This window comes from Dermacentor silvarum, chromosome 4 (assembly GCF_013339745.2).
Source record: "Dermacentor silvarum isolate Dsil-2018 chromosome 4, BIME_Dsil_1.4, whole genome shotgun sequence".
Taxonomy (NCBI): Eukaryota; Metazoa; Arthropoda; class Arachnida; order Ixodida; family Ixodidae; genus Dermacentor; species Dermacentor silvarum.
This window is the reverse complement of record NC_051157.2, coordinates 18,347,554-18,370,955: the sequence shown is the minus strand read 5'-3', so window position 1 is coordinate 18,370,955 and position 23,402 is coordinate 18,347,554. Positions and strand designations below refer to the sequence as shown.

At 40.5% G+C, this 23,402-nt stretch overlaps 1 protein-coding gene across 1 annotated transcript; it reads left to right on the top strand.

Annotated features, from left to right (window-relative positions):
* The first annotated feature begins 1,184 nt into the window (after positions 1 to 1,184).
* Positions 1,185 to 22,131, top strand: LOC119449559 (N-acetylglucosamine-6-phosphate deacetylase-like). Its single transcript, XM_037712750.2, has 10 exons — positions 1,185 to 1,469; positions 1,827 to 2,077; positions 4,299 to 4,438; positions 5,516 to 5,570; positions 7,062 to 7,271; positions 7,810 to 7,898; positions 10,247 to 10,391; positions 12,205 to 12,334; positions 16,674 to 16,720; positions 21,829 to 22,131. The coding sequence occupies exons 2-10, from the start codon at positions 1,849 to 1,851 to the stop codon at positions 22,056 to 22,058; spliced, it is 1,275 nt and encodes a 424-aa protein (XP_037568678.1). The 5' UTR covers positions 1,185 to 1,469; positions 1,827 to 1,848; the 3' UTR covers positions 22,059 to 22,131.
* The last annotated feature ends 1,271 nt before the right edge of the window (positions 22,132 to 23,402 follow it).

Here is a 23,402-nt window from a genome sequence, read left to right as displayed (position 1 = left end):
CTACCAGACAACGCTAAAACCCCTTAAAATAACGCAGAACGCAGCACTGCATGCTCTGCTTTTTATACAAAGAACAGACTCAGTTTCATATGTTTATGGATTACTAAACATACAACCCATAGCAGTTTGTATCAATTATTGTGTTTTACTACTTGCTTACAAAATTTTACATAATGCTGTTCTGTGCCCATCAACGTTAACATATCAGAAACCCACGTATTCACCACGTTCTACCTCAACTGTGCCGTTATGCATACCCTACACAAGGACTATGGATTATATTCATTTTCTTATATTGCCGCAAAACTGCTGAACAATTTACCGTATAGCATCACATCATTTTATTTATATAAGCAATTAGCTTGTTCGCGATCTCCTACTTAACTTAAAATATTAACTAAATTAACAAAAAAGAAGTTTTGAATGTGTTTGTAACAAAGCTATTCTAATATTTGTTTTTGTTTTTTGCCTTGTAATTCACTTGTAATCACTTATGTTAAAAAAAAAAACGGACCCCTGCCACAACTATTGAAAGGGTTCTTGGGTCCTGAACATAACATCAGCAACAATAAAAATTGATTGATAATTGATGGATTGATTGATTGAACTTATCGATGCGATGTACAACGATACGTTTGATCATCATGGCCGGGTACGTGTGAGTCATTCACCAGACTGACTGACTGTCGGTGGCATAAAACCCTGAAGTTTCCAAGCAAGAAGCTGGGCGGTTGCGAACTTGCACTGAGCCACAGTAGAGTGTACTAGAACATTTCTAGGTCACTCTAGCCACAGCGTGAGGCGCTGAATGTATGAATGGAGTACGGACATGTTCGTACTACACCAGGGCCGGTATTTTGTAGCGCTGCCTTCCCGGTCGGTAATAATGCCTTTTCACGCTTATCGCACATTGTCAGTGGTCAGAGCGACGGTCCGCTCGAATTATCAACGCGTGATCAGCCGGCCCTGAGCGGTGGATGATAAGACTAGTATAGAATAAGTCACAAGGCATCGCTACAAAATCGCGGCAATGTCGCACGCAATCTTTCACTAGCCACTGTACTTTCACTACTAGAGCACTTTTGTTTTTCCCGCCAGCGACCGCTAGTGCTATTCAGACGTATTTTACGACCGTCAAAATAGTGGCAATCACAGACCGCACGTGCCTTTTTCGGGAGCTTTCGTTTGTGGCGTGTAAACATATTTCATATCGCGCTTCTCGGCGCGCGCGGACCTGGCGTGCTAATTTTCTTTTTCTTTTATCTTGTTCTTTTTTTTTTCTTTTGCGCCTTTCAAAATCCACCTGTGCCGTTCGTCCTCGATTGACTCCCCAGCTGTAGGTTTCCTCGGCGCATCATCACCGTGAAGCCGGCCACTCGAGAAGTTATCAGTGCGCGGACAGTCAGTCGATATGATATCTTTGATTGTGGTTCAGCGACACCATTGAATGAATGACCATTCTCTGATTGGTAACATTTTCTTTTGCCCTTCTTCTTTATTTCTGCTGCAACTCAAACTTAATGCATAAGTCGTTTATGTCTTCATGTTTTCGTCAAAAAAGTCCTGCACGCTTCGGTTTTCGTTAATGAGTTATGTAAATAACTTTGTCACTGAACTGTACGTTATGTCGGGGAATGTTTCATTCGTACGGTTATTTGATCTAGGTGATTGTGCATGTTGTGTCGTCGAATGATGTTCAACTGCCATTCTGAAAGTAACTATTACATAGTCTGGACCACTATCTACCGTTATATTTCTTGTGCAACGAAACTTGTGTAGTAACCCTGCTGCTTTTGTTCTTTTTATTTCTGCTTTCGTTCTTTCAGAGTAAGTGTGAGTAAATAAGCCATGAATACCTTTTCTGGGCAGCACAAATGGCCAAGCTCTTGCTTGGTTCAGTTTAAAAACTGCACAATATTACGTAATCATGAGTTAGTTCTGGAGGACCTCTGGGTTAGAAACAATGTGTTTGTGGACCCTGAGCCCATATTTTTCGAAGAGCGGATCACTGCCGACATCCAACTAGACTGCAAAGGAGCTATCATTGCACCAGGCTACATTGATCTGCAAATTAATGGTAAGTGTTCTCGGTTGCCTCGGGCTTAGCTGAAAAAAAAAAAAAAAAAGACATCTATTTGTAAATAACGAGCTTTCATTGTAAGGAGATGGGAGCAGAAGTATGAGCATACATATATACACTACGAAGCAAACTTTTAAAGACAGCAGCTGTAGATACAAAGAGCTACAGTCAAACATTGCTTATGGTGCACTGCATTGTAGAATGTGCTGTGTATTTATTGGTGACTGCAGACTAGACCAACGAAGCTTAATAAAAAGGTTTGTGTTTTGTTCGCAGCTGCTGTCAAAAGTAATTTAGCAACATAAACTTTAAGGAGCAATATTTGCACTTGTATCAGCACATACTTTCTTGTTCACATTGTTTACATTGTGTTCAGTGTTTGATATTAATTTAATTTTAATTTAATATGTGGAAGCCTCAAGCCTGTTTGCCCGAACCTCTCATTTCATAAGAAAGGAGCAGCTTTGGCAAACATAAATCTTGAGCAGTAATTTTTGTGACGAAGTGTAACTTAATTCACCATTCACAGCAAGATTTCAAGTGAAACACAATGAAAAAAAAGGAAAAAAAAAAAAAGAGAGTGAAGCCCACATAGGTTCAATTTAATGTTGGAATATAAATGACACGAAGCTTCTTTGATTTTGGTGAGGTAACAGCTGTAGCAGAGGCTATACGCATGGTCTCGTTGCTCTTAGTTCTTTGTGTCGCAAGGATGAAGGCAATGTATGTGTGATGTCTGTTGAAAGAAAAATGGGTATGAGAGGTGCATGGCAGAGAGAATTACGACACATATCTAAATACATTTAAGTCTTCTATGCCCCTTGTGTAACAGTGACACACACCCATTGTTGAGGATTGGCCAAGAATGGGCCCAAATCCGTGGCATATAGCCATAGGCCTAAGAAGGGGGTATCTCAAATATAATACATATAAAAAAAAATCAAGGGAGCCATTGAATAACATGCACTAGTTCCTTAAAGGACAGCTGAAGCACTCTTCACAAAAACTGAGCTTTCAACAAATTATTATAATTTTTCACCCCCTGAATAGGAAAATCATAGTTTACCAGGCCAGAAGTCACCGCTAGTTGCTTTAATTTAGCAAAAACAAGCCGCAGCGTCTGCGGAAGACGCTGCAAGTCGTTTAACGGGCTCTGATGGCAAAGACGATCGTGACGTCATCTCAGGTATCGGCGAGGAGCGTGATTTGACTAGAGCGCTCACGTAAACCCTGTATTGACGTCATCCTCGCTCTTGGTCTTTCGCCGCTACGCTCGGCGCGCAAAAGGGGGCGGAGCTTCAATGAAAACTTAAACCGCTATTGCGACGCTGCTATGCGCATTATCGAGAAAATAACTGCAGGAGTTGAATTATACTGTGTCAGCCTTCCAAACCCCCGTAAGTCTTCCAATTCTAAAACCTCTTCAGCGTCCCTTTAAGACGTTTGTATACTTTAGAGATATCTATGAGTCAACATTATATGCACAGGCACAAATTATTTGGTGCCACGATGTGTTGTTTTATTATGCAGAACAAAGGTGCACTCATTGACACTACGTTGTTGGTCAAAATTTCACGCTATATTAGGTGGAGCATTCGTTCACGCATGCCAAGTTGTTCGATAAATTGGTGATATATTACAATAAATTCTTGGGTATTAAATGTCAAAACAACAATATGATTATGAGGCACATTGTACTGGGGGACTCCAGATTCATTTTGACCGACTGGGTTTCTTTAACATGCACCCAATGCATGGTACAGGGGCATTTTTGCATTTTGTCCCAATTAAAATGCGGCTGCCACGGCTGGGATTTCATCCCGTGTCTGTGGGCTTAGCAGCGCAACACCAATACCACTATGGCACCACGGCAGGTAAGAAATTGATAGCCCAAATATAAGAAATAAATGAAGTCGTTAAATATCATGCACTTTTTATTAAGAGGTCTGTGTGCTTCAGAGATACCTATGAGCCAACAATATACGTGCAGGTTTTATGTTGCAGGCTATTGTTTGATTATGCAGAAGAGAGGTGCGCTCACTATTTTGTTAGTCAACATTCAGGGCTATTAAGTCGTCTGTTTGGTGAGGAACTTATGTTGCTTATGTTACATACTTGCACCAAATCTTGGGAGAAGTGGAGGGGGGGGGGGGAGTAGGCAAAGAAATCTTCATTTTAAGAACAGTTGTCACGACCAGGTTCTCTTTTGTGGTTACAGGAGGCATGGGAGTAGATTTCTCTCACAGTGTCGACACAATTGGAGATGCTGTTGACAAGGTTGCTAAAGGCATTCTACCATATGGAGTGACATCTATGTGTCCAACCATTGTGACTTCTGCACCGGAAGTTTACCGCAAGGTGCAGTATGTGGAATGTCACTGTTTGAAGAAAAGATTTGAATGTTAGAAGTACTGGTATGCATCAGAGTGCCTTGAATAATTTACCATAATACTTGTTTCTTTAGAAAGAGTTTTGGTTATTTACCCAGGAAGTTTATGCATCATAAAGTTGTGATACATTCGCTCGCTCCCTTCCTGTGATCGCTGCCACACATGAAGACAGCCAGAATAAACGTGCACAGCACTCTTGCTTATTTTTTTGTGAACAGCATCGTCATACCTAGCCTTACAACTACATGTCATCGGTGAATTTCACTCTGCGTCATGATGTGACGTTACTGTTGACGCCAAGACCACCTTATAAGTGTTTCCCGCACTGCATACTTGCTAAGTGTCATCCTTTTACATGCGAAATGGGTGTGGTAGAGTTTTTAACACTTCAGAATGATGTGTCAGTACTCATTTAACAAGACCTAATTGTAAGTTGGAGGCTCTCACAGCCACATCTAATGTTGCAGATATACCAACCTTACTATTTTATGAACAAGTGTTTCTCACAAGAATGTCATGTAACTTGTTATTAATATACTTTAATTGTATATGGTTATATGCCTTGACGATTTCACAGTTGTTTTACGCAATAAATAAACTAATTCAACGAGAATCAAAATGATAAAAACAAGTTTACTCTAGAATTAAAATGTTGCATATCTTTAACACTTCACTTTCTTGAGCAAAGTGCCCTGTAAATCATATAAATTTAGGTACATATGGCATACTCCAGGAAATCCTAATGGCAGTGTGTCCATCACTGATGCAAAAAGACAAGCCCACTGTTTTTAATTAGTGTAATTTAGCTCATGCCTGGTGTTTGTATTTGTAAGGGTAAAAACATTGTTTTTATTAACAATATCTTGTCAGTATATTGGGCCAGATAGGTATCTTTTTACATGGACATGGTGCAAAAGCCAAGCAACTCAAGCTAACAGTCTCTAAATTTACAGAATTGAATTTCATTAAGTAGCATTGTACAAATCTTTGCTCAACCTTTGTGACTGTGACAGTTTTAAACTAAACAAACCAAAAAAACTTCCAGGCTCTTACAGTTGTGAAGAAGCGTAATGGCAGTGCTCAAGGTGCCGGAGTTCTTGGTAAGCCTCAATTTCACTCCATAGTTTGACAGCCTGTCCTATAGTCTTGCTATTCTTCCTGCTATGTTGGCTCAGTGACTGTAGTGTTGTGCTTCTGCAAAGGAATGTGCAGGTTTGATTCCCTGATTGAAGTGGCTGCAGTCCAATGAGTGCAAAAGGCAAGAACACTTGTGTGCTTATATTTAGGAGTACATGGAGAAACCTCAGGTGGTCAAAATTAATCCAGTTCTCTTCACTACAGCCTGCCTCATAGCTTAGCTGATGCTTGGGAAAGTTGAAGCCTCATCAGTTAATCAGTCAGTGTTGCTGTTTGTGCACAGTGTGCACAAGGATACACGGAAACATAGCTGCAAAGTAAAATTTTTAATTTGTGCACATTTTGATAGAATGGGCGAATGACACAAAGTTATCCAGCATTACAACTACTACACACTCTGTGGACACTTTACACTTCAGGTCGTCATGCTTTTGCATAAAAGTTTTTGTGCACACAAATTAAGAGATAGAATAGAATAGAATATCGTTATTTTCCAACAACAGTTGGGGGTCCTCCAGGAAAAAAAGCTATACGTACAAAACAGCTTGAGTGTGCCTGAAGGCCCTTTAATGCAGTGCAACAGCTTTTCATTATATAAAATGTACATAAAGTTGCTAACGATCACACAATTTACTAATTAATATCGACAAGCATGCACTTAGACTAGCAAATGTGATGTTTGTTAAGCATGACTTCAAAGTTTGTATATCCTGATGTGTGCGCACACCAACAAAAAGGAAAGACAAAGCAACCACAGATTTTTTTGATATCCTGACTTTACACTGTGACAAGGGAAAATGGTTCGCCAGCACAGAATCACTAATTTTATATACTGTAGCATTTTTCATGCCCACTGATGGACAGTATCTCTTCAGGACAGCATGTTGTTTAACGGTAGGAAATATTTCTGCACTTGTGGGCTTGGCTTGCGACATGACTATTTAGTGCCTGTTTCAGCTTGTGAGCTTGTTACACTAACCTGATAAAATTGCAACACATTTTTAATGCCTTAAGGCTTTCTTTTCTGCATGCAATTGTTACAGCCATGGGTTACAGGAGTGCTGTTACTTTGGAATAAATAAGTGTGCAAAAAGAAACATGGACAAGACAGGGAATAGTGCAAGTGCTCTCTAACGACTTCCCTATCATGAGCTAACTTCCCCAACAACACATCTTGTTAATGCTTTTGCTTTTCTTTAATGTTGGGTCATACTTGACTATACCACTGAATAATGAACATAAACATTATAGCTTTTGTTCATGTCGTGTGTTGAGGTCTCTCTTCCTTTTGTTTGTCCCAGTATCTACACTGTTCTTCACAAGTTTTCTTAATGCACCAACCTAATAAACACTTTTTCTACTGTGCTGACCTCTACAGTAATGATCATGCTTCTTGTAGAAGATATAGCATTCACTTCTATATATAAATATATTTGTTCTGGCTGTCTCTTCAGGGATTCATCTGGAAGGTCCATTCATCAGCAAGCACAAGAAAGGTGCCCACAAATCCCAGCTTATCCAGGACTTGGAAGGTGGCTTTGAAAGTCTTATGAATGTGTATGGGACCTTGGACAGCGCTGCCATTATCACGATGGCACCCGAACTGGATCCTGATGGCAAAGTGATCCAGGCAATCGTTGACAAAGGCGTTACAGTCTCTATAGGTGCGATGTTTACTGTTTCCTGTCTTCTACCCCCCCCCCCCCTTCTCCCTCCCTCCCTCTGTCCTCCTCTTTTTTTTTTCTTTTTTACATGCTTTCTGCATTTAGGTTCAGAATGCTTTATTTACACTGCCATGTCTATATGCACTATGTGCACAGGGCCCAATTAAAAGCTACTGGACTGTTTTACCAAACATGTGATACCTATACTCTGGCTCACTAATTCTGTGAAGTACCCTGAAAACTATGGTAGATGTCAACTGGGGGGGGAGAGAACCAGCTGCATGTTTTTTGGAAGGCACAGGATTGGGCCATTGTGTACAGCTAAGTTTTTTTGTGATCCTTGCATTATCATTATATGGGAGCATTAGTGGTGGACAGTAGGTGGCCCCGTGTTCTTGTTCCGAATCCCAATTCACTGAAGTAAGCCAAAGCTCCTGATGCACTTCATGATGTTGATGAGACAGAGCATAAGCAACTGTGGTTCTGCTGAACCATAACATTTCAGAAGTGATTAAACTGCATCTTATTTCATTCTTAGGACACTCTGAGGCCAATCTTGTCCAAGGTGAGAAGGCAATGCAGGATGGAGCATCATTCATCACCCACCTCTTCAATGCTATGTTACCTGTAAGTTTGTTGCTACATTCTTAGTTTTGATGGTTAGATTATACTGTGTGCATTTTTGCGAAATTATGTAGGGTGTTCATACAGGCATGCTTTTAGAGCTCAGTGACCTTGCATTGACCACAACACAGCAAAATGCTACTGTTCAGAATGATACATAAAGCACCATCAGTCTACACCACGCAATCTTGATAACAGCTTTGTTCAAAGGAATAGCCCAGAGAATTCGAACAAGCAGTAAATGGCAGCATAACATGTGGGTTTAAATTAACCTAGAGTGACCAAAGAAATAGGGCCTGGAAGAAATATTATATGCAGCTATATATAATGAAAACATCCTGCATCGTTTTATAAAGCCTGCAAAGTGAGCCAAGTATAATGGCATAGGTGCCCATGAATGCCTTGGCATTTAGAGCCCCTCACCTAGCTGGCTCTTCTTTCCTATTCTTGCATTGCTGTAGAACATCTTGCTTCCTAGATTTGCCTTGTAACTTTTACTGGCAATCACATCCAAGCATACACAGTGGAGGAAGGCATCTACATCTTAATGTGTCAGCCTAGCCTTGTTACTGGAAAAGAAACCATGTTTAAAATCTTTGTTGGGTTGTTCATGATTTAAAAGATATCTTTTGGTTCTTTTAAACCCCAGAGAAGCCAATTCACTAGAAATCGCCAAACATTTGTTAAGGCTGGACGTTTTTTTTTTTTTTTTAATGTTACTTTTAATTATGTTCCTGTGAATGGAACACGAGAACAACAATGTGAATACTATTGTTTGAAGCATCTGAACCCTAGCATAGAATTGCTAATGTAACAGGTGGGAAAAATCACAAGTGATAAAGGAAAAAAAACAAACCTTTCTTTTCTGAACAAATAGCATTTCGCAGAGGGAGATGCTCCTCAGAGGTCCACTTTTTTTAATATCAAAGCTAACAAGATAAAATTTGTGCAGAATTTAGAATTTAATCTCCCATTTTCGAATATGCTTTTTGTGTCACACTACCTTATCTGGTTATATTTCTGTGTTCCTCGAAGTGGTAAAAGTAGGGCTATAGGAATGGCCACTGCCATAACAGTGCATGAAAGAAATATTGTTTTGGGGCAGCACAATAAAATCTTGCGGTTGAGAGACTCAACTGTGTTTTGGGTTTCACCATTATCGCAGTGAAACAACAGCTTTTCATCTGCAAGCCACTCGTATGTGGGAAGCGTCGCCTTTGCCTGAGCACTGGTGAAAATTAGAGAACGAGCTGGTGCCAGTTCAGCCAGGGCTACTGCTGGCTTGTGCTTACACCAGTAAAGTTCACCATCTGGGCAATACTTGTGGTTGTGAGCCTCCTCAGTCGAGCTTGAATGGAAAAATGAAGCCCATAGAGCTGCCATGCCTTGATTAGAATCATTTTTCGCAGTCTTGTGGTTAGAGAAATTCCTTGACATTTTACACATGAAGATAGAATGTGGAGGCATAATGTTGCACCCAAAATCTAAAAAAGTATTTTTAAAAAAGCAAATGTGATTTTTCTACTTCCATGATCCCCTTAAAGTAGCATAGTGCAGTGTAATGATGCCACTATTTAATGAAGGTGCTATTGCAGACATAAACCTGATCCATAGAACGTGCAAAAGCACTTCCTTGATCAGCGACAAAGCTAACAGAATTGCTCTTTGCTAAGTCATTTGCACTCATACTCTTATTGCTGATTTATACTGATTTTCTCTAGTGCTTAATGCAGCCAATGTGCAGGTTATTGTAGCTTTGGTAATGTTTTACTTAATGACTTATTGATGGGAAGTGCACTGGAATATTGACGTGAATGCGACAATTCAGCCTCTGAGAAAACTCACTTTGATGATAAGACAAAAATCAAAGAATCAAATCACTGCTGTTTTCCAATGGGACTTTGTTGAAGGTGATTTGGTCTAACAAAGAATTGCTAGCATTAGTGCTTAGCTACTATATTTCAATCCTGAGTACGGGCTTGCATTGAAATAAATGCCTATTTCACGGACATTGCTGTCTTTTATCATCTATGCTTTACTTTATATAAAATTTTTATAGAGCTGCTCCTCTCGATGAGCCTTGATAAATTTGCTGAATTAATTTAGCTAGTACTTCCTAACTTATTGGTGTTGAGTTGTTTTCAATAATGTTTGCCACCTTCTTTCTTCATTATTATTTTCTTTGTGTGTGCATGTGTGTGTGTTAAGGGGGTGGGGGAGGAGTTAGGCATCACTTCTTTTGCACCCAACTCGCATTGTTGTTGCCCTGTTGTCAGTCCCTGTAGTGTCTCATTACTATTCCAGGCCATTGCATTTCGTGTGTATAAAAGGTGCAAAATCCCCTCCTCCAGTTTCACCACAGGGACCCTGGACTGGTTGGGCTGCTGACCTCCAAGAAGCTTCCAGAGGAAAAGAATGTATTCTATGGAATCATAGCTGATGGTATCCACACACACCCCGCTGCACTGCGCATTGCTTACAAGGCCAACTCCAGAGGCAAGGAGTGTAAATGCTTGCATCCATAGTTAAGAAAAGTGTGTAATGTACTGTAGCAACATTGAAATGCGCTGAATTAGGCTTGATTTAAATAAGGTAATGTTCCGAATTCATACATTTTGTTCTGTATGCTGGGTTTGACCAAATTTCGTAAGCACACCTAGTTTTTGTTCTGGTCAGGAGACAGCTGTGAGAACATAACTATATATCTTTGCAATATTATAAGTGCATAGCATATTGCAGAAAGTGCTCAGTGTTGTGTAGAATGCAATATATATATATATATATATATATATATATATATATATATATATATATGAAAAAAAGAAATGCACTTGAAACGATATTCAGTAGGCTGAAATTGAATTACACATGATAAAAAATATTTTTGATGCGCAGCTAATGCAGGATTGTAATTCAGTTTTAACATAAGGTTTCACTCTTTCTATACCAGGCCTATTAATATCGATCAGTTTGATCAATAGTTTTTCTACATGTTGTTAAACATTTTCGTTGCAATTCTTCTACTAGCACCGTCTAAAATGACGACTGAACTTTAACTATTGATCAGATTTGACAATTTTTGGCAGGTTGGGGAGTCTGGAAAAATAAAGCTTCAACTGGAGGTATTGTCGAAACTAGCCTCCAGTGCTCCTAGCCCTTCCACAATCAAACGACGCAAAATTTGTGCTTTGGTCAACTCGGCAATATAATTTTTAATCGACAGCAGCAGTGAAGACACAGAAGCTTCTGTCGGGTTGTCTAATTTTCCGATTCGACTTGTTAATTGTGTTTGACTTATATCAAGTGCAACTTTATTTTTCTCACCGTTGGTTGCTTTTATTCATCAGCGTTTCGACGGCACATAAACAAACTATTACCAGCAATCCTTCCCGTTGTGTTGGGTTTTCACTCACACAAGAGCAGGCCGTCAATTTCAGACCGATCTTCGACCGAAGCTTGACTAGCAGTCTCTCTTACATATTGAACACCGCATGGACAAGTGCCCTTACTCATTACTCTAAAATATTGTAAAATGTTGTAAATACTGTAAAACATTGCTGTACAGTACTGTACAGGAACTGAACAAAGCACGTGGATGCTCCAGCACCAGTTGAACGTGCACTAGATAAGCTTGCTTGCACAGAAAAGCTGATCGAATGCAATAATCAAAGAGAGAGAGAGAGAAAAAAGGTAAAGGAAAGACAGGGAGGTTAACCAGAAATTATCTCAGATTGGCTACCCTGTACCGAGGGAGGGGTAAAGGGATGCGACAGGAGTATTTTGTAGCGATGCCTTATGCCTTATTCTATACTAGTCTTATCATCCACCGCTCATGGCCGTCTGATCCCGTTGATAACGTACGTGAGCGGACGGTCGATCTGACCACTGACCAAGCGCGAAAAGCGCGAAAAGGCATTAGCATTGGAAAGGCATTGCCACAAAATACCGGCCCAGAATTCTCAAAAAACTGTATGAGCAATTATTACTGTTATTCATCCATTCAAAACACCAGTGATAAGGCAGTAATTCTTTTTATCACTGTATACATTGCGACTATTACGTATTAAAATAATACGTTAAAGCATAAAACCACTGAAAATGACCATATTTCTAGTGGTAAGGAAAGAGTTAACATGCAGCTAATTGATGCTGTAAGTTGAATTAATGTGACTGTTTCAATCTCGATCAACTTGCAGAGCAGGGTATGTTAATAAAACTTAATGCTTCAACTAACACTGGAGTGTGGTTCGTTGGAGCTTGCCTCCATTCTGTATATGTATATTGACAACTATCGTCCCTTCATTCACAGGCTTAACGCTGGTCACCGATGCAATGTCAGCCATGGGTCTGGAAGCAGGAGTCCACTTCATAGGGGAAAATAAAGTTGAAATCCTGGGCAAGCGTGCTGTGATTGCAGGAACAACTACACTTTGCGGAAGGTAGCTATCACAATCTCAAGAATATGTTTAAAACAGTAGACTTTTGTTAATTGAACTCAGGTTTATTAGATTTTTCGTTAATTTGATTTTGACCAAAGGTTTTAGACAGCGCCCTTACATTTCTGTTGGCCAAATCTTTCGTTATTTCGATCCTGAGATTAGCCCTCACTGGATAATTTGAATTTGACTGGTTGGCACAAATACACCTGACACAAATAATGACCCTAATGGGTGCAGTGTCTTTCTTAGCTGTGCTAGGGGCAGAAAATGCATCGAAGATGCCTTATCTCCGACTGAAAACACCTACCTTCAGCCTGCCCTAGGAAGACTTTAAAGCAATAACAGTAGCCCACAATGAAAGATTGCCGTATTTATAGTTTGTAATGTGTATTTTTTTCCCCTAGAATTTGGTCCAGAAGTTGTGTGCACAGTGCAATGTGATAAAATACTGATAGAATACCAAGTGTTCTCAGCAAAGAGCAAAAGAGGAGTCCTGCTGCAGTGCACGCCTCATAACTCAATTCGATGGTGGCAATATGTTGTGTTGCTATAATGATTCAATGCTAAAGGCATTACCGTAGACAGTAATTGTGAGATGGGTTCTGGCGAATTTTTCATCATGTATTGTCACTGGTGGAAATAAACCTGATTTGATTGATTGATATATAGGATGAAGTCGACGAGGTGCCACTTTCAGGCTTTGATTACAAAAGCCCAGTAAAAATATCTAGCTTAGCTTGCACTGGAGGCGCAATGCTAAAGAGACAGCGGAGCTGATGGGCACCGAGCTAGTCCTGACTTTGGGGCTAGGCTAATCACTACCAAGTCATCCCCAGCATTTTCCGGAATTTATTGATTGTTGATCGATTATCGATTAGCTGTTTATTGGCTATCGATTGGCTGTCGCAAGGTATTGGCTACGTATTTGGGCTAGGCTAAGCACTACCAACTCATCCCCAGCATTTTCCGGAATTTATTGATTGCTGATCGATTATTGATTAGCTATTGATTGGCTATCTATTGGCTATCGATGACTGACTAAGCTTAAGTTGTCCCAACCATGCTTAGCTAGACTTAGGCAGGCTCAGGTTCGCTAGTTCACAGGGGTATGTGCCATTGCGCTTGGGCCCTTTCTGCACTACCGCCAGGATCAGCCCACATTTTTTGTGGATGACTAACAGAATAGCGGCCGGCTTGAACAGCTCCGCTGTTAAAAATCGGGTATTTTACAGCTAAGTTAGCAGCAACAAAGTCAGGTCAGGTGTTGTTGGTGTTCCCAAGAAGTGCATGCATCGCTGGATGAAGCGAAGTGGTTAGTGTATACTTGCAGACAACATTTTGCAGCTGTGCAGGCAAAGCTACAGAACCGAAACCCAGGCGTGACACCACTGCTGGATACAGCTTTTCATATAATAAATGCACAATCTAATTTACTCTAATTGCTTTAATAATTTACAGAATTGTATGCTAGTGTTTGCATTGGTCTTTCGCCGAAATCCCAAAACGCTAAAAGGAGCGCATTCAAAACTGTATGTCTCATTGAGTATGGCGGCATCCATCCCTTACGCCTAACTCTAATTTTGATGTTGTTGTTTGGTTCTGCATTACACTTGGAACAAATGAATGGCTCCACTGGCCTCCTCTCTCTTCTATACAGCCTTCACCACAAACTAAATGCATAGTGATTTTCAGTGCCCTTAAGCCTAATTGGACTAATTGGACTCACTGCCATGGAAGCATTACAAAAAAAAAAAAAATGGCACATTCAAATCTGTAAGTTTTGTTACTGAAGACAAGCAAGATCAAAACAGCAATAACCTTGTCGTATATTCTATTAAATGTATTTCGATGTGAAAAACTCAGCCAAACTATTATGCAAGCTCTTGCTGAAAACTTTGCTTTTCAGCCACAGTGATGCTGTTGGCAGGGATATCTAAACTGAAAATGGTATGGAAGGATAAAGAAGTCGCAGGAAAATGGGGAATTGAAATTGATCTGCAGGTCCTTGTTTGCCCACTGTTCATTGCCCTTGATGTCATATACTTGCTGTGATGTGAAAATATTGGTCAGAAAGATCAATCAGAAACACAGATCCATTAGTATTATTGTGTGTCTTAAATCAACTGTATTTCATGATCCAATTAATGTCTGTGTTTTTTGATTATATGATGTTAGTTTTGGACATTGCAAGCACTAGTGTTACATGTTATACTCTGTAATAACAAAGAGTTGATCCACAAGGTTCTCATGTAGTTAGCGCTGTTCACATGCCGGTCTTGCTTTCTTAACAGAACGGTGCATTTATATGTTGTACGTATATGCTGTCCTTTGCATTTCACATAGTAAATGTTTCTGGGTTGCTCTTTTCATGCAATGGTGAAAAATAAGTGGGATTTGATTTGATTGACACTAATTGCAACCACAATTGTGAGTGGCACTAACCGCAACCACAACATAGCTGGATTACATCTGCAGCAAGATTTCGTTTAGAATACAGTAGAACCCCGCTGTTACGTTCCCGGGTGCTGCGTTTTCCAGGCTGTTACGTCGTTTTCGGCTGATCCCGGCACAGCTCCCATAGAACCCAATGCATTGGTAACCCCGCTGTTACGTCGCAACTGTGGGACCGTTCCCGCATCATACGTTGCGAACTGCCACACCGCGCCGGCCCGAGCGGCCATTTTGACTTTTCATGTTGCTTGGCTTGGTTGCTTGACGATGGCATTAGCCGCCCAAAGTGCCGGGGGCGACACTTAAAACGTATTTTCGGTTTCCGTCAGCAAAAGTATGGCCCTTGAGATCCGTGTTTGCTATCTAAAGATGGTGTCTATGACGCGCTGCGGCCCTAAAATTGGTTTTGGCTCATAGATGTTCCGCATGAAGTCCAAGGGCGATAACGCCGTCGCCGCGCGCCGCATGCTGTAGGAGTGAAAGCGTGCGAGGTGAGCCGACGATTGCGGCGCGCCTTCTTCCGTTGCGCTCAAGGCACCGGCGAGGGAGCGAGGGGGGAGTGATACCTGGCAGCGTTGTGCTCTGGCTTCAACTGCGTACTACGCGGCGGCGCGCGTGCCGTATCTTGAAAGCGATCTGCGTTGGGGGCAAAGTCTACGCAGTGTAGGTGCGTCGGCGACTCGTAGCATTGTGCGTGCTGTGTATTTTCTTTGCGTTGAAGTGATAGACAACAGCACGAAGGTCACTTCGCTCGCTTCTGCAGCGGCGCTTAAATTCCTCACCCCAGCGTTTGACAGCGCTCATCGAGTGAGATGTGTTCATGTTTGCCTGTGGGCGCTGACACCATGTTTGTTAATTAGTTAATAAGCGAATGTTTACAAGTTTATACGGACGATAAAACTACTATTCTTACTTTGTATAGCTCATAGCAATTGATAGATACTTCGGCTGTCGGGCGAAACTACTTTTTGTCACACAAAAGAATTAAAATAATATTGTGTGCAGTTCAACACTACTCCCATTTCTCAATTTTTCCTGTTTCCCGGCGCTTGCGTTTCCCGGCTCTTACGTTCTTTTTTTACGGTCCCGTGAAAAACTTAACAGCGGGGTTCTACTGTATAAACCGAAATGATAACACAAGGGCAATTTTGTGGCCACAAAGTAAAGAAAAAAAAAAAAGAGATGGGAGGAGGGCAGTTGCAATGTAATATGACTATACACACGTGGTTTTTGCCCATATAACACAGAAGAAAACAATTAAAATCCTGAAATATTTTGTGAATTATATATTAAGAGATGCACAATCTAAGAACCTAGAAAAAAAAGTGTTGTATGTAGAATTTTATCTCATGTACCATTTACGGAGAAATATGATGCTAGTCATACTTATTTATTCTTTTTCAATGTCACCATTCTGAAAAAGCACTTCACATAAATTTGGAGCCTTGCTTCACTTATAAAGCGCGATTTTGTTTTGTTTTTCACGTGTCAACCTGCAACGAGCTCAGCCACCGGACTCCTAAGCTTTGCGGAAAATGCAACATTGTTTTCCTGCTGCTTGCACATTTGGTTCCTCGAAATAGCGCATAGCACTGGTAGGCGATTTGTGTCTGTGCGGGCCCCAGAGAATGCGCTAATGGTGTCATGCAGGCGAGCATTGTGACAATGGATTTGCCTGTTGTGCTATGCTAAAACAAAAACAACCTTGTTGTAAGCCAGCCAATATGGTTCCGTTGTGCGTTGTTAACTTTGTGATTTTAATATTTGTATTTTCTGAGCTGTCAAAAGTTTTCCTTGCATTATGTTGATACATTATGCTCAATATATGTATATAGCTTGTTGTGTGCTAAATATCCCCCCCCCCCCCCCTCTTTTTTCTTTTTGTCAGCATTGCAACGATGGATTTCTGTGTCCGGTATTTGCAGAAATCAACAGGTAAGCCCCGACAGGTTGATTTGTGGGCTCATTGCTTTAAGAGCTAGCAAGTTGATAAGTTATGGTAAACTACCATGTTAAGTGGGTATGCAGGGCTGAAAGGCCTACTTTTGAACTGAGATGCCAATTTTAATGAAATTAGGCACGAGGCTTTGTCTTCTTGTCGTTAAAACATGTAAATTTAATTACCCTAGCAGAAATACAAAAAAGTTACGCATGTCCCATTAAGCTAATGAGTGTGTCACCTTAGGAAAACTCACTTTAAAAATAAAGTTAGGTAACATTTTTAATAAATATTTCTGGACGCCCTATATTATAAGATAGAAGCAGTTGCTTTCAATTTTATGCCGTCTTCTGTAGAAATTGCATCACTTCAAAACCAAGTTTATTTTTTTGTTCTTACAGTGATCTAGGCCACGGCGGCCGCATTTCGATGGGGGCGAAATGCGAAAACACCCGTGTACTTAGATTTATGTGCACGTTAAAAAACCCTAGGTGGTGGAAATTTTCGGAGTCCCCCACTACAGTGTGCCTCATAATCAGATCGTGGTTTTGCCAAGTAAAACCCCATAATTTAATTTTACAGTGATCTAGAAATCTATACTTTTTTTTTATAGAGGCAATTTAGAAATTGAATAGTCTTGTTCCTCACAAATTTTCAGCCTAGAAACAATTTTACAGAAAGTTTCCGCCTTTTAAGTTTCGGAACGATAGTTTTCCTAAAAGTGTGAATTGGCAAAAAGTGCAAACTGAGAAAAATTGGTTTGAACATCTCAAAGCATGCCAAAACACATGCAACTGCCAGGTAAAAAAAGCTTGTTTTTTTCTCTTCTATCACGCGGATAATAACCAAACTTGGTGAGTGGCTTATATGCTTAGAAATCCAAAACATAAAATTAGAAAAAGTGCATTTGTGACGAAAACTGCGATTTCTAGCTCCACATGCAAACTATCATGTTAAAGGAGTACTGGCAGAAAATTTACTTATTGAATAGCTATTGACCCATTAATTAAGCTACCTTCTAATGCGAACAGCTCAAAACATACTTCAAGCACAACACGGCTTCAGACATGAAAAAGAAGACTGTACTTTGTTTCACACATAGCGGGCAACATGTGGAAGCTATGCAAGTAGTGTGGTCATAGAGGTCTCACTCGGTGAGTTTTATATTTCAGTTTTTTTTTTATCTGCCACATTTTCTACAGAATAATTGCTTACAGTTGAACCCGCTCATAACAGTATTCAATTTGCGAGAAAATCCTGTTGTTATAACTATTAATTTTTATCGGGTTGCATGAAAAAAGCAGAGGGGACAAACATTCAAACATTTTGATAAGACGGAAAGAAATATAGAACCGAACCCACCTATGGCCTTACTGGTTTTAACAATATTCAGATGTATTCTGTGAACTTTCGTGTCTGTTCTGTGGTAAAATAAACTGCTTCCCTACAATGTTATCACGCGGCATTATTGGCTATAACAGTTCAATCTGGCTAGTCGGTGTCTGCGCTGTAAAAAAAAAAAAAAGAAATGCTAAATCGAGGAAAAAACGCAAGTCACTTTGCCACACTCGCCTTTGTGCCGTGCACACGCCTTCGTCACCCGTCTCCCTTCCACCCTCTTCGCTCACGTCGGAGGGGTGGAAGGGAGAGGGGCATGACGAGGGCGTGCCATGCAGGGTGCGTGGCGCAAAGGAGGTGTGGCAAAGCGGCTCGTAGCTTTTTCTATTAAAAAAAATTTTTTTTTAGGCAGTAATAATTTGTTCTTTAGGCAATGAGACGAAGATGTGCCGTGAAGGGTGCATGGCACAAAAGCATGCGTGCTGAAGCAACTTGAGTTTCTTTTTTTTTTTTCATCCAAGGATTGTGCGTTTCCTTTTCCATTCAGCAAACACACCCAGTAGCCAGCTTTAACCTTTTAATGATGGCACATATAAATACAAAAAATAATGTTCATTATCTGTCTAAACGTGCAAAACATCTAGAATAAGCATAATCAACAAAAAACAAAAAAAAAACAAATTTCCTGAAACTTTTTCAGCTATAAGGAGGAAACGCCAGGCAGGAAACTAGAAGTGGGCTTCACCCCAAGCCTCCTATGGCTTCATTTAGAATTTATACAGACAGTTCTCATCATATGTGAATCATAGGTGTACATTGCATTTGCCTTACATCACGTGTGTGACACCACTGCAGCCGGAAATCTTGCATCGGTCTGTCTCTCTGACCATGGTTTCTGAAGAAAGCCAGTCATGCGCCATACTTCATCGTGCTATGTCCCTGCTTTAAACCGACACATGATGCTTGCTGCCTGTCATTGTGTTGGCCAAAGACATTTAGCGAGAAACTTTGTACTCAATACTGAAGCTCTGCAAGAAATTTATTTTTTCTGGGGTTTTGCCTGTAGGCAACACTCATAAATAAAGGGTTAATTGTTATAATCAATAATGCGGCATGGGAGCATTGTAATAAGCGGTTTATTTTACTATAGAACACATACAAAAGTTGACGGCTGCTCATTGTTATATCTGATATATTGTTAATAAGTGGGTTCGACTGTATTTACAACAACAGCTTGCATGTGGACGTAAGGTTACAACAAATTACGTGTTCATATTTGTAGATATTTGTGCTTTCAATATGCTACATTTGGTCACGGTCGCAAGTAGTGTGCTGCGGCCGCTGATTGCAAAAACATGTCACTCCACTCGTTCTGTAGTAAATATGGTCAGATCTTTGATGCCTTCTGTATAATCATTACGCCATCTTTTGCGTCATAGAAGTATCAGGCTTAATGTGGCATCAAATTACATGTTGCATGCGTATATCTTTCTTTCATATATGACGGAGTATTTTTTCGTCACAAATGCAAGCAGTGAGAGAAGTCTTTGTTGTGTTGCTTGCTATGATGATGTGGAGTATATCCACATCACCGAAACCTGATGCGGGGCTCTTGTGGTACCAGACACCACTGACGCATAAACACACACTGTGACTACGTCATCGAAAGCTGAGTCTATTCAGTACTCGATGGGACAAAAAGGGAGAGCAGGTTCCCCACATTTCCAAGAGAAGTGCACAATTTGAAGGACCATTTTGGCAACTTTTTGGCGACGCGGTCATTGTATAGCGATCAGCCACCGCACCAGACTGACTGGCATGCTCTCGATTTTCTTTAGATAGCATGTGACCCCTTTTTCACGTCCCAAGCCGTGCTGCACTTGGCAAGCATTATATGTGTTGCTTAAAAATTGCTGCGCTTATTTGTGGCTTCTTGATAAAAGAAGATTTTGTACCATAATTATAGAGTCCACACCTACTTAAAGCAAGAAAAGCGGGACACAAAATTCTCCAACTTCTCTGGTAGATAGCTGTCTGAAGTGCAGGCTGTACTTCATGTACTCGTGACATGTAGGAACAAAACATGCTAGACATAATCTCGGTAAGTCAAGGGCTTCAATTAGTCATTGTAGCGATATACGGCTGTGAATTAACTTCAAATTTGCTTCTGTGCATGCCATGTATTAGGTAGGTAGGTAATTTAAAACTTCAGGAAGAAGCATTGTTCAGTGCACTATGTCTAAAGCATTTGCATTAACATGTTGTGCATTGATGAGTAATGTGTTCTTACTTAATGAAATCAGCACCATATTCATAGAAGGCATTTGCTCAAGTATAGTCTGGTTTCTGTACAAGGTGGCACTATTATTACCTATCCCAGCAGTACTATTGAATGAGCACTAAAGAGTCATGGGATAATTCATGGTGTAAGGAGTTCTGCTTGTTAATCCATGTGCACCAGTTTGTTGCTAATGTCTTGATTCATAACAATGCAGTTAGCATTGTTATGTTGCTAATGTCTTGATTCATAACAATGCAGTTAGCAATAGCATTGCAGTTACAAATCTTCTTGGATGAGGTCTCAAAGTGTACTTTTATAAATTGTGGGGGCTTAATTACAGCCTTTTTTTAATTATTGTTCCTCTCTTTATCTCATAGAACTCAGTGGTCAGTACTATTAGGTTTCATGCATAATACGACGCTTGGCACTGCTATAAGTTGCTCCTGTAGAGCCTGCTTTAACTAATTTTGGCGTTATATTTGACAAAAAATAACCAAATAATAAAACCAGCAGTGCTGCTAACATAGCAGTACGACTCTTACCTTTAAGCGTGAAAACGACTACCTGCATAACGGTTACTGTGGTGGGAGTTTATGCATTACCATACTGCATATTGGTGTGCGCAGTTCTTCCTGCGCAGGAAACAGTCCTTCAAATGCAGTCTTCTTGTACTCAGTAACTATGCAGTGGTGTGCCACACTCCACACCACTTTTGACACACTTTGCAATGTTGTTTGCACGTCATTACTGCACACTTGGGCCATTGCAAGGGGCATGTGCACATTCTCCATGGCTCCATCACTGAATAAAAATACTATGCTTTGTGGGCCTTGTGTGCAATAATGTTTCTCAGTTTTAACTGTAGGAAATTATCAGAGACAGGCGGAGGCATGAATTTCACCATATGTATGGCAATATTGCTATGAGCCCCGAGCCTGGCCTACCAGGGGCACTGCGAGCGCCACTTGCGCGACGTCAGGGCCAGTACTCAGTACTGGTGCCTGTCGTATGCTAGAGTCCAGGCGGTGTACGCGTGCATCTCGCAGGGTTACCATTTGTTCACTCTAGTTCTCTATGCTAGTACATTGCTGACACTCTTTTCAAATAACCTTTTCGGCTGTTTTCATGTGCAAAATGTACAGAGGTCAATCCAGCGCGTTGAAAACTTTTCATGCGCGGATCTAATTCCTGAAGTGGCAGTCCAGGTGGATAATGAAAGCATAAACAGGAAAAATAAGATAGAATATCTGATTAAAAGACCAGAGAAATATTTGCTGTGGTGCATCCATCACGTAACAAATGCTTGGTACATGTTACTTCTACAAGATTGAGTTTGATTTTAACCCGTTAAAATGTACCTCGTCACAACTAGTACTAGTTTGTGGTGAAATACCCAATTTTCGCCCTTGTGGTTAATCGACTTGTTTTGTTTGCTACTGTAGTTTTGAGTAACTGCTGGTTGTCCATGACCTTATGTGTATGCAGGTTGCACTACAGTTGAGGCCCTCGAATCAGCATCATTGCATGCTGCTGAGGTGCTCGGCATCCAGAAGCACAAAGGGACCCTTGATTTTGGTGCAGATGCAGACTTTGTAATGCTGGACAATAACCTTCATGTGTTGTCCACTTGGATTGCTGGAGAATGTGTCTGGATGAAACCTGGGACCGAACTCATTGTTTTAAATGCAAGGCCTAATGTGATATCAAGGAGTTAGAGGCTTGCACCTGAACATATCTAAGATAAGCGTGTAAATATATCTTTTATAAATTTTATAATGAGCAACCTGATGTGTGCGTGCCTTGGGATATCCACAGTTCCTTTAACATATTTTTCGCGTTTCTCTTGCTGTCAGAAAAATAAGCTTTCCTGGAACTTGAGCACCATATGCCTTGAATGAGCCAAAGATATGACAACAAGCTGTTTCAAGTCAAAGTATGTCGTCCAGAAAATTTGTGTGTGAAGCCACACAGATGCACACACTCATGACAAGTCGAAGATGTCACATCTGTACTTCATTTTGTGCAGCAGTAAATTAACATTAGTGCAACAGAGCAGCACCAGATGAAATTGAGGTGTCACGCAGTGATAAAACTGCAACTGAAAATTGCACAGAAAACAATAATGCAAATATAAAGAGAAAATAATCTAGCTCAAGCTTCAACACTTCGAAAGGTCTTTTCTTTTTTTTTATCTAGTGAAAGTTGTAAAAACAGAAACGAGACCAGAACTGTCAGTCAGTGGCACTGTCATATATATATATATATGGAAAAGTTTAATAATTGAGCCAGAGAAAGAAAGGGGCATTGCATTAACACTAAAATGTCAACTTAAAACATGAAATATCTTCTACCTGACTAAGGCCCAGTATAATAGCCATCTAGCTTTATTTTAACATCAGATGGGACATAGTATGAAATCATATGGCACATAGTAATCATGGCATTCTGCCATGTGGCACACTCGGACAAAAGAATCTGTGAAAGAACAGTTCGATGAACACACAAAGTGCAGCAAGTGTGCCTAGTAAAAGTATCCAACGAACACGTGGCACAGCACGTAGCATTGTCCGATGAACGATGAGTTTCAGTGATGGTCCGGAGTTGTGGTCTCGGGAAACGACCGGAGACTCCTCAAAATTTTCTTACTGCAAATTCAATGTTCTGCTCCCAGAATCCTAGAATACCGGAGTTTTTCATGTGCGTGCATTAGTAATACCAGGTTGAAGTTATGTGTGAGAAACAGAAATATTGCCAGCATTGTAAACTTAAGTCTTCAGTGCGACGCGGCCAAGTACGGAAGGAATTGCGAAAACCTTGTAATGATGCATAACCTTGTAAGGGTTGAGTTGGGGTTCTGTTGGTTCAATATTTCGGACTGGTGTTTTAGCACAATATATATATATATATAAGACAAAGACACTCGCAACACCAGTGCTTTTGCTGTGTTCGCCTGTCAAGTCCTGATATACTTTGCACTAAAACTCCAGTTTGTTGTATATAACGGTTTTCAATGGCTGCTCTTACGTGAAGTAAAAATTGCCGAGAAATGTTGTGGCTCT